The sequence below is a fragment of the Miniopterus natalensis genome, chromosome 9 (assembly GCF_054644295.1).
Source record: "Miniopterus natalensis isolate mMinNat1 chromosome 9, mMinNat1.hap1, whole genome shotgun sequence".
In the NCBI taxonomy this organism is placed as follows: Eukaryota; Metazoa; Chordata; class Mammalia; order Chiroptera; family Miniopteridae; genus Miniopterus; species Miniopterus natalensis.
In genome coordinates this window covers 18,132,732-18,143,117 of record NC_142089.1, presented here as the reverse complement: position 1 = coordinate 18,143,117, position 10,386 = coordinate 18,132,732, and the positions used below count along the sequence as shown (strand labels likewise).

At 38.9% G+C, this 10,386-nt stretch overlaps 1 protein-coding gene across 2 annotated transcripts in view; it reads right to left on the bottom strand.

Annotated features, from left to right (window-relative positions):
- Nucleotides 1-34: 34 nt before the first annotated feature.
- The window catches only part of ZBTB8A (zinc finger and BTB domain containing 8A), a 30,375-nt gene continuing 20,023 nt past the window's right edge, over nucleotides 35-10,386 (bottom strand). For both annotated transcript variants that reach the window (XM_016217744.2, XM_087820270.1), the window contains exons 3-5: nucleotides 6,833-7,656; nucleotides 5,901-6,070; nucleotides 35-4,387 (exon numbers count right to left, since the gene is read on the bottom strand). In XM_016217744.2, the coding sequence (XP_016073230.1) occupies nucleotides 4,055-4,387; nucleotides 5,901-6,070; nucleotides 6,833-7,655 (1,326 nt within the window). In that variant the 5' untranslated portion in view covers nucleotide 7,656 and the 3' untranslated portion in view covers nucleotides 35-4,054. The remainder of the gene's footprint in view (nucleotides 4,388-5,900; nucleotides 6,071-6,832; nucleotides 7,657-10,386) is intronic.

The window sequence follows — 10,386 nt, the reverse complement described above, 5'->3', positions numbered from 1 at the left end:
AAATCAAGAAATAAACATTTTTTAAAAACTCACATACTTTACATAATATTTATTCTGTATAGGATTTATCCACATACAATGTCAGCTTTAAAACAATTGACTATTACTTGTATAAAGACATCTTATAAAATAGAGTAATACACAACACACCTCAGTGAATTAAGCTGATATTCCAGGATTCAAAATATTGGATCTTTCTAATTCCTATTTTTGCCTGTGTTTCACTGGGTTGTCTTAGGTAGGTTGCTTAACTGTTCTGTCCCTCGATTTCTTTACCTTTCATGTGGGATAACTGTCCTATTTCATAGATATGTAAAGAATAACAAAAATTTTTAAATACTTTGCAAATATAAAATGCTATATAAATGATAAATAGTAATACTGATTCACGCTAATATAAAATAATGTAGAACTTTGCATTTAAAATCTAAGTTTTGGTCCTTCAGTACCTATTATTATCACCCATCCCAACTAAACACATCTTATGCTGTACTGCTTTTAGTGATTTTTCCATAGTATTAATTTTAGCACTCAAAAAAATATATATAAACAATGAGTGGAAATTTCAATATATCTTAGCACGACTTGGTGAAATAACTTTAATGAATTGAGTTCTGAGCTCATAAGTAATTGAATAAAGAAACTTTTTAAATCAATTAAGCAGTAACTTGGCCCCCCCAAAAGAAATAACTATGTTTTGATTTTATTACTCAAAAACATAACATTGAAAAATGTGTTGTTATAATCTTAAGATATAAATACAGAAGGAACACAGTATAATAAGGATGATTTGCTGCTCTAAGAGACCGCATGGTTACCGGCTTATAAGTGCAGCGAGTAACAGGAGTAATAAAGTGAGACTAATGCTTAAAGAGAAGTCAAAAAGTTTAGTTCTGAGGTTTTCAATGCTATACTCCTGAGCTCTGCCAAGGTGTCGGGAAAGGCTTGTAGGGGGCTTTAACCAGAGCACTGTGATTTTAGTTTCTTCCTTAAATGTTGGGCTTCTCTATGAAACAATTCATTGGAAAAAAAAGGGTTTTCTTGGGTTAAAAAGAATCTTTTAAACCACTGACCTACTCTATTTCACTTCCTTCAGACACTAGGCACAACTGCAGGAGTGCTTTCTTTTTGCAAAACTTCATCCCATCAACGAGACACTCTTCAGGACCATAGAGTTAGAAGGATGTTCAGAAGCTGATAAACAGCACTCCTGCAAGAGCAAACTGGTCTAACCAATTCCATTTTCCAAATGTTAAAAAAAAAAAAATCCTTGACATAAATAAAGCTTGTATTAACAAATTATACCCCTATGTAACATGTTCCCACATTTAAAAGTCAATTTTGTTTTCTCAGAAACCATTAATAGTTTCACTCTAGAAAAGAACTGGTCTCTAAAGTCTTAGAAACACATGATATGACGAGTATTATTTACAACTTGCAAACACGTCCTGAACTTGGTGAGCTTGGTAGCTGTTCTGTGGAGACTGCTTGATGCTTGTTATAAACAATTGTGAGAAAGCGCTATTTCTGATAAGGCTCTTCAAGTGCTGGTGGCACTGTTCAGTGGCCTTTGCTGACATTCATGCTGCTATATGGAAAGTTTGCATGCAGAAGACAATAGAATAAAAGGACATTTAGATTATAAAGTGTGTCAGAGTACACACATGCAAGCACTACTTCATTTCTACAAATAAAGCTCAAATCAGAAATGTTTCCTTTTGGCTCCAACCACTAAAAGTCAGATTATAATTTTCAAAGATGTTACCATCATCTAGACTAGAGAGTGACAACTGTTCCCATCCTCATTGGGATACAACTTAATTGTTAAGACTCCTGATTCAGGAACAGTCACGGTGGGAAAGCAATGAACTCAATGCACACCATCCAGTCTTGAAGCAACTGGAAATTTACCATCAGAGGAATCTTGAAAAAGTCTCAGAATTAAGTACCATAAAAACAAACTGGTTATTCATCTACGTATAAATTTTTTTTTAGAAATTAACAATTTTAGTCCACAAATTGGTATCAAGGACAATCAAATAAGACAATAATAACATAAAAAGTATCTTGAGGTATGTCAGGCTGTATTTAAAAATATAGTATAATAGTTCGGCTGGAGTGGCTTGGTTGGTTGAGTATTGTTCTGTGCACCGAAAGGTTGGCCAGTTCAGTTCCTGGTCAGGGCACGTATCGGTTTCAGGTTCCTTCCCCAGTCAGGCCAAGTATGAAAGGCGATTGATGTTTCTCTCACATCAATTTTTCTTTCTCTCTCTCTCTCCCCCTTCCTCTCTCTAAGCATGTCCTTGGATAAGGATTTTTAAAAAATAAAGATACAGTATAATACATGGCGCCTCTATCAAAATTGAATTATATCAAGCTTTACTGTGATAACCTGCAGAGACTTTGATGGAGGTCAGTTCTTTACTTCTGGTATATAGATTTTATCTTTAGAACGAAAATAATGCTTCTTCAATTTCACTGTAATTTTGGAATATTCCATAACTCATACAGCAGAAGAGTTTAAACTTAACTGTATCCCAAGAGGAAAAGTTTGTTCTGAAAAATTACATATAGAAGATAAGCAAAAATGCTTAAAGTTTTTAAGATAACTTGTTCAGATAGTTTTATATATAAAATTTACATATAAATAATGACATAAAAACATGTCAATAGACACTGTAGGGATATTACTTAGCACTATTTTGAATAACTAGTTCAAAATATTACATGTTGTTGAAGATGATTAAATTCCTCTTTTTTTCATACTTTCTAATTCTGATAGGCTTCTTTTATAATTACCGCAGACTGGTGAAGTACAGCTTCAATTCTTCACCATTTCAGGGGACATGAGGAGGAGTCAAGGTTGAAAGAGGACTGTTTAAAATCAAAACCTGGCCAGGCTGGGCATGGCTCAGTGGTTGAGCACTGACCTAGGATCCAAGCAATCGGGGTTCGATTCCCGGTCAGGACACATGCCCAGGTTGCGGGCTCGATCCCCAGTCAGGGGCGTGCAGGAGGCAGCCGATCAATGACTCTCATCATTGATATTTCTCTCCCTCTCCTTTCCTCTCCCTGAAATCAATAAAGATATATTAACAAAAAATCAAAACCTGTACAATCACTAGTCCCTTCCTCATTTGTAAATCAGAGACAATAATATTTATCTTTCTAATTAGGTGAGAAAGGGTGTGGGAGAGCGCTTTATAAGTAACAGACAAGCAGTAAATGTTAGAAACTGCTCTTAAGAACTAGTAAGAACCTCCAGTTTCCTTCAGTGTTTTTTTTCTTTAGAGAGGAGTACTATAGTGACAGTTCGTCACAAACTACCTTGACTTTTAGGCAGTATTAGTTTCCCGCTTCAAGAAAACGGTACCTGTATATAATCTCTGGTCAGCCTCTACTTCATGTACTGTCTTGGCTTTTCTTACACTACTAACTATATGAGTAATTTTTTAACTTAATGACAAAAAGTTCATATATGAATGATTTCAAACATTTTAGATTTGTCTTCTGCCGTAATCCTAAAACATGGAGGATAACGGAATGATAGGTTGGTGTGGACCTTAAGTTACTAGAATGACATTAATTCAGACAGGTTGGGTACCTGACTCCTAAATGTGCTCTTACCTAGTTCCCTGTGAAAATTCAATATTGATAGTTTATGTGATTTTGAAACACCTTGAAATTATGTTACATAAAGTTTGGTTGTGGTAAATTTATTTAAAATATTTTCTTTGAAAAGGGTTTGCTAAGTAGATCTTCCAATATTAAAAGAAAAAAGGCATCTCTGTAATGAAAGTAAGAGGATTAATCGTTCACCTATCCTGCCAACTCAAGCTAGGTCTTTCTTTCCAGTGCAGCAACATATTTTAGGGCAACAAAGTTCAGAATGGATACAAGGGCCTGTTCAGAAAGCATGCAAGTTGTACCAGGTCATTTCCTTCAAGTCAGTCTGACAATTCGTTAACCAGCCTCTGACCATGGAAAAGAGAGAGACAGACACAGGAAGTCAGTGCCAGCTGCAGACACGCGGGCTCTGTTGGTTCGCGTTCAGCTACCTGATGCTGGGCTTCACTTCCTTTTCTTCTTCTTCTTCACTGTCGTCAACCTGTTGTATGACCAGATCAGCAGACCCATCCTCTACAATCTCCACATACGATCTGTTCTCATCTTCACCCAAGTGCCATCTGGGATCCTTATCTCCATCTGATGGGGACATAAGACGCTGTTCAGCTTCCAGGTCCATGGGGAGGCTGTCTATGCCAACTTCAGCAAGGCACTCGTTACAGAGTCTGTAGCGCCGGGTTCCTTCCTGGACCACTTGACCTGTTAGATCAGTCACGTGGCGTTTGCATTTTCTGCAGATCAGTTTGCATGCCTGGTGAATCTGTGTAGAGATTGAAATAGCAATAAAACAGGATTTTTAAAAAGCAGGAGAATTTGTTATTCTAGGTAGCAGTTCATAAACTTAAGATGTTCAAAGCTAAGCATTAATATTAAATTAACATCTAGTTATTAGAAAAAGATACAGGTTTTGGTGATAAATTGATGTCACAGAAATATTACACATCGGTTTTCTCTAAATAATGGCTATAATGTTTTTTGTTGTTTTTTTGTTTTTAATCCCCACCTGAGGATTTTTTTTCCTTTGTTTTTTCAGAGAGTGGAAGAGAGAGAGAGAAACATCAATGTGAGAGAAACACATCTACTGGCTGCCTCCCGCACAGACCCTGACCGGGGCAAGCCGGAAACCGAGGTACGTGTCCTTTGCCGGAATTGAACCGGGATGCTTCGGTCTACAGGCTGACGCTCTAACCACTGAGCCAAACCAGCTAGTACTATGTTTTTAGGATTAACATTACATACTTACAATTTCACATATCCCTTAATCCAATAGTATTTTGATAATGTGAGGTAATACAAGACACCTTTTCAGAATAATAACAATTGCAAACACTTAATATATGCCATGTACTATTCTAGTGATATTACATATCTTAATTCGGGGGTTATCTTCACGATACTAATAAAGGCAAACATTTTGTTTTGCTCACTGCTATATAACTAGCACTTAGAAAAGGGTCTGGCACATAGTACGTACTCAGTTATATTTCTTGAGTAAATAACTATAAAGCAATGCATGAAGAAATTACTTTAAGGGACCGAGTGTCCTTTAAAAGTAAAAAGATCTCTTATCAATGGAATTGTAGTACACGTAATAGAACAGATTTTGGAAAAACTTCTTGTTGCAAGATGAATATTCACAGGAATATTGCTCTTTCACAGGTAAGAGCACATTTATGATCTTCTTGTTGCAGAATAATATTCCAATATTACTACATTAGTATACCACTAGGGCATTGACCAGCAAATTCCCTGAGATTTTTCTGACTGCTGACAGTCCAGTGCCTGACTGGAAATGGCTCTGCTACCCACCTTGCTGCCTTCCCTGAGGAGACTATAGAGAAACTAGAGCGACACTAGAAAGGGGGTGTCATACAGAGAGGTCTGGCAGCTGAAACTAGAGATTCTACCAGATAAGGATCCAAGAGTCACCAGTAGATGCTGAGTATCTGAAGCAGTGATTCTGACCCAGACATTTAAAACATTTTTAGTTTATATTGTCTTTGGCTCCAAAAAGATCGGTATATAAAAACCTGTTACATTTTAAATACACTAAAATGGATACTCAAAAGAATGTCTCTGACTTCAAGGTTTCAAAGAATAAAAAAATACATATATATTGAATTATGCATTATGTGCAAAGTAAATACATTAAGTTGGAAAAACTTTTAATATGGTAGAGTTGTGAGAAAATATTTCCATCATAAATTAGATCATCCTAAAGCAGATAAGTGCATGTATTTAAGAAGTAAAATGATGAAAAATCAAATACATACTGTTCGAAAATGGCTACTTAGGTGGTCTAGCCTGCTAAATCTTTTTCCGCAGGCTTGACATGGATAGGGCCGTTCTCCGGTATGACAACGAAGGTGGCGCTTTAGGTCTGCTTTCCGCTTCACCACATGTGTGCAGTATGGGCACTTGAATCTCATCCTGGGCAGATCATCTGTCAGGAGACAGTTTGATTAAATCACTGGAAAGTTCATAATAACAATTCTAGTAACAAAAGGAATGCAGAAGAAGTTGGTGAGTCCAATCTTGAAAAGGTAGAAGAAACGGAGAAGAAATCTTATTAAAACTTGATTGTCTCCCTGGCCGGTTTGGCTCACCCATCCTCTACAACCCTCTACAATGGTAGAGAGTCAGCCCAAGGACTGAAAGGTCCCGGGTTCGATTCCGGCCAAAAGCATGTACCTCGGATGCAGGCTCAATCCCGGCCTGGTTGGGGCGATTGTGGGAGGGAACCAATTGATGTCTCTCTCTCACATTGATGTTTCTCTCTCTCCGCCCCCCCCACTTCCACTCTCTCTGAAAAGCAATGGAAAAAATATCCTTGGGTAGGATTAAAAAAAAAACTTTAAAAAAAATTAAAGTGAAAACATTTATCTTAGGGATTGAACCATTTAGAAAAGAGCTTTCAACATTTACCAGTAATCTAATCACCCACAGATACAGGTTTGGAAAAGCATGGATTTTGTCCCTCAGAATTCTATGGTTTTGACTGTCATTAAATTTCTTCAATATCACTTTAATCAAAATTTTTAAATTTATATTTTATGAAATAAATTTTATTAGAGAAGTATAACTTTAAAAAAACCACTTGGTTCAACTGCCCACAACACCTAAAAGTAAGGGCCTGTTGAGATGGGCTTGATTTATACAGGAGGACTGGAACTTGGGTGAGGGGACAAAATCTCTTTTAGGGTACCTGGAAAACTTCTTGATGTGACATCAGAGCCTTGACCGTACTGACAGCCAAGAGGAGTAGAGTCCATTTCAGCATCAATCTGTACTTGCTCTTCAGACTGGGAAACGTGGCTGGAAGAATCAGATGTTCGTGCCTCTCGCTTGCTTGACTTACAATGAGCAATTTCGGAAAGCTGTGACAACCTTGGATGTTTGGACTTTTTAATGGAATCTTTCCTTTGTTCATGCTTGGCCATGGGTTGCTGAATATTCCTTTGGGAAACTGAATGGTAATTATACTTATTCCAAGATTTCCCGCTTATTACACCTGTTCCTTGATCTGGGCTCAGGTGAGAATGTGGAGAACCGCTGCCTTCTTGCCAGCCAGCGCTATAAAAAGAGGAACGTTCTGTACCATTAGAATTGGCATCTTTATCGGAGAGACTGAAATAGCGATCTTTTTCTTTCTCGCTAATGTCTAATGAAGATTTAATAAAGGTCTTACATACGCTAATGACATCAGTCATCTGAAGGAAGCTGGCAGCTGACATCACTTCTATGACATTCTGACCAGTAAGAGAGAGTTTGCCGGAATAGACGAAGTCCAGGATGACTGTAAAAGTGTCAGGGGAGAAAGCCTGAAACGTAGCTGTGGTCGGCTGGCTAGTCTCCTTTGAATTCTGAGAAAGCAGCATTTTAAAGTAGCCACTACTAGCAAATAACACATTTCGATGTGCTTTGAAGACCTTCCCTTCAACTAGAATACTGCAGTCACAAAACACGTCTTGCCGGCGCTGCTCATTCAGTTGTTGCAAGAGTTGAGACTGATGAGAGGAGATCTCCATTCTAAAGAGAAGACACGTGGTTACCAAGCACAAAATCACATTGTTTTTCTAAGATGAGTCAACTAAAATTACAATCAGAAATCTCTATCTTTTTTCCATGAAAACCACTTTCTTCTTAGAGAAGGTAGTCTCCAAGACACAAAGGATAATAGGTTTCAGAATACACTGTATGTTAAAAATGGTCAAAGAGATAAAAATTGATACAGACCACCTTATAGTTATAAGCATAGACACTAGAGCCAGGTAGCTTGATTTGGAATTCCAGCTCTTGTACACTGCAGACCAGTTGAGTTGTCACAAAAATTCCTCACCTCACCCCTCCAGCTATTCTCCTTTTGAAAAAGAGCTTTTTGAGCTACCAGGCTCTCTCAGAGCTTGATGCTGACCACGGGACACCAAGTGGCCATGCCTGGGTTGCCTATCATGAGTGTTACTAAGCCACCAAAGTATACATTTGGGCATGTGCAGCAGCACTCCACCGTCAAGAGGAAGTGCTATATACAAGATTAGACTGGACAGGTCCTGAATCCACCAATAAGTTCACGAGCGGGTGGCACAGTTCCCACAGCACTTACTCCTAGTACATTGCTGCCTTCCTCAGCAAACACATATGGCCTCATGGTGAGTTCCCTACAGCTAGCTGCCTGAGGAAGAAAAAGTTAAGGCCTCATGTAGAGATGGTTCTGCACAATGTGCTGGTATCGGCTGGAACTGGATGGCTGAAACATCACAGCTCCAATCAGGAGTGTCCCTGAAAGGCAATGGGGAGGGAAATACCCCCACTGGGCATCTGGTTGTCAGCTTGGCATGGCCAAAAGAGACAGACACAGCAGTACGGATTTTACCCTGATTCACTGACAGTGGCTAACAAGTTGGTCAAATGCTCAAGGGTTTAGAAAGAACAAGAGAGAAGCGTTGGTAACCGAAGGGCATATGAAGAAAAGGTAGGTGGATGGATATACCTCTTGGAATGTGCACAGGGTAAGAGGTTTTAGTGTCTTGTGTGAATGCTTAATAAAGGGTATTAGCTGCTGAGGAGGCTCTCAGAAATCAGGTGGGCAAGATGACCTGTTCTGCCCGGCCGGGCGTGGCTCAGTGGTTGAGCATCGACCTAGGATCCAGGTGATCGGGGTTTGATTCCCGGTCAGGGCACATGCCCGGGTTGCGGGGTCAGTGACTCTCTCATCATTGATGTTTCTCTCTCTCTCTCTCACTCTCCTTTCCTCTCTCTGAAATCAATAAAGATATATTTAAAAAAAAAAAAAAAAAGATGACCTGTTCTGTGTTTGTCGGCTGACCTCTTTCTCTAGAACCATGAAGCTTGCCACGTACTCTATCACCCACAAGCAGTTGCCTGATAAAATGGCGGAATGGCCAACTGAATATTCCATTCTGGCCCCATTCTGACAGACGGTACCCTGAGAGATTGGAGTGTTATCCAAAGGGATGTGGTATATGCTTTTAACTACCACCATAACATGATGCTATTTTTTTCCATAGAATACTCACTTCTAGAAAAAAGAAAGTGGTAGTGCCTCCTTTCACTTTTACCTCTAATTTTTGCTTTCTGTCCCTGCAGCGATCTTAGCTCCCAAGACAGTAATGCTTACACCAGGTAAACATTGCATAGTTCCATTAAATTAGATTGTGACTGACCTAAAAGAAGAATTACCATCACCCATTTTGGGGAGAGCGTGAGGGTGTCTTTGTATGAAAAAAGCTGCATATTATAACTCAAACTCATAAACTTGTTGTTTAGCATTTTAAATATGGGAAGAGAAGTGTGTGTAGATGCCAAGCAGCCAAAATGTTGGACTATGCTGGTCATTTGCCTGTTGTCTCTCAGCTCAACACCCTCCATGCTCTATTCTACTTGCTACTGATATGACTTTGCGAATGCTATTTCCCAGGCTTCCTTCCTTGCAGCTGGCTTCCTGTTAGATTCTATCAATAGAAGGAACTGACAGGAGATCAGAAAAAGGAAAAGAAATTTCCTGCTTTGGGCAGTGGAAATGCAGCAATTGCTGGCTGTTGGTGGAGCAGCAGCAGGGCTGGTGTGTCTGGACTGCAGTAGTCTTTCCACCCTTTGGACTTTCCATCTCTGATAGAAGTGGCACTTCCTTGGCAAATCCACAACAACTGGGACAGCAATTCCTACTGCACAGCAGCCTGTACAGACTTGTGGGCTCCAGCTCAGGGGCACAGAAGCTTCTGATCTATGATTAGAATCCTTCTTCTGGCTCCCTCAGGCCCCTCTTTTCCCTTTTTCTGTTCCATTCCTTCCAAAACATTTGGAACCAATTTCATACATTAAATTCCCTCTCTTTGAAATACCAAGTGACTTCTGTTTTTCTGAGTAGACCCTGACTGATACCATTTCTAGCACCAAGAAGAGATAAATCAGCTGTTAAGAAAAGGATCTATCATCCTGAGACTTGACATTCTGGATAAATGACATATAATCTTCCCTCTCAGCATCTCTCTTACCTTTTACTTCTTGTAAATAACCTTAGTCAATTAGAAACTGCATTTTTTTTTGCTGCTGTTATTGTTGGTACTTTGTTTCTGTCATTAATTTTTTAAGCAAAAATTTAAACACTCATCAAAGCAGAGTAGATAATACAAAGAATGTTCATGTACTTACTACCCAACTTGAACACTGATCAATTCTGCCATTTTTGTGTCTTCAATCTGTGTTCGTGTTTCCCCCCAGAATATTTAAAAATAAAAT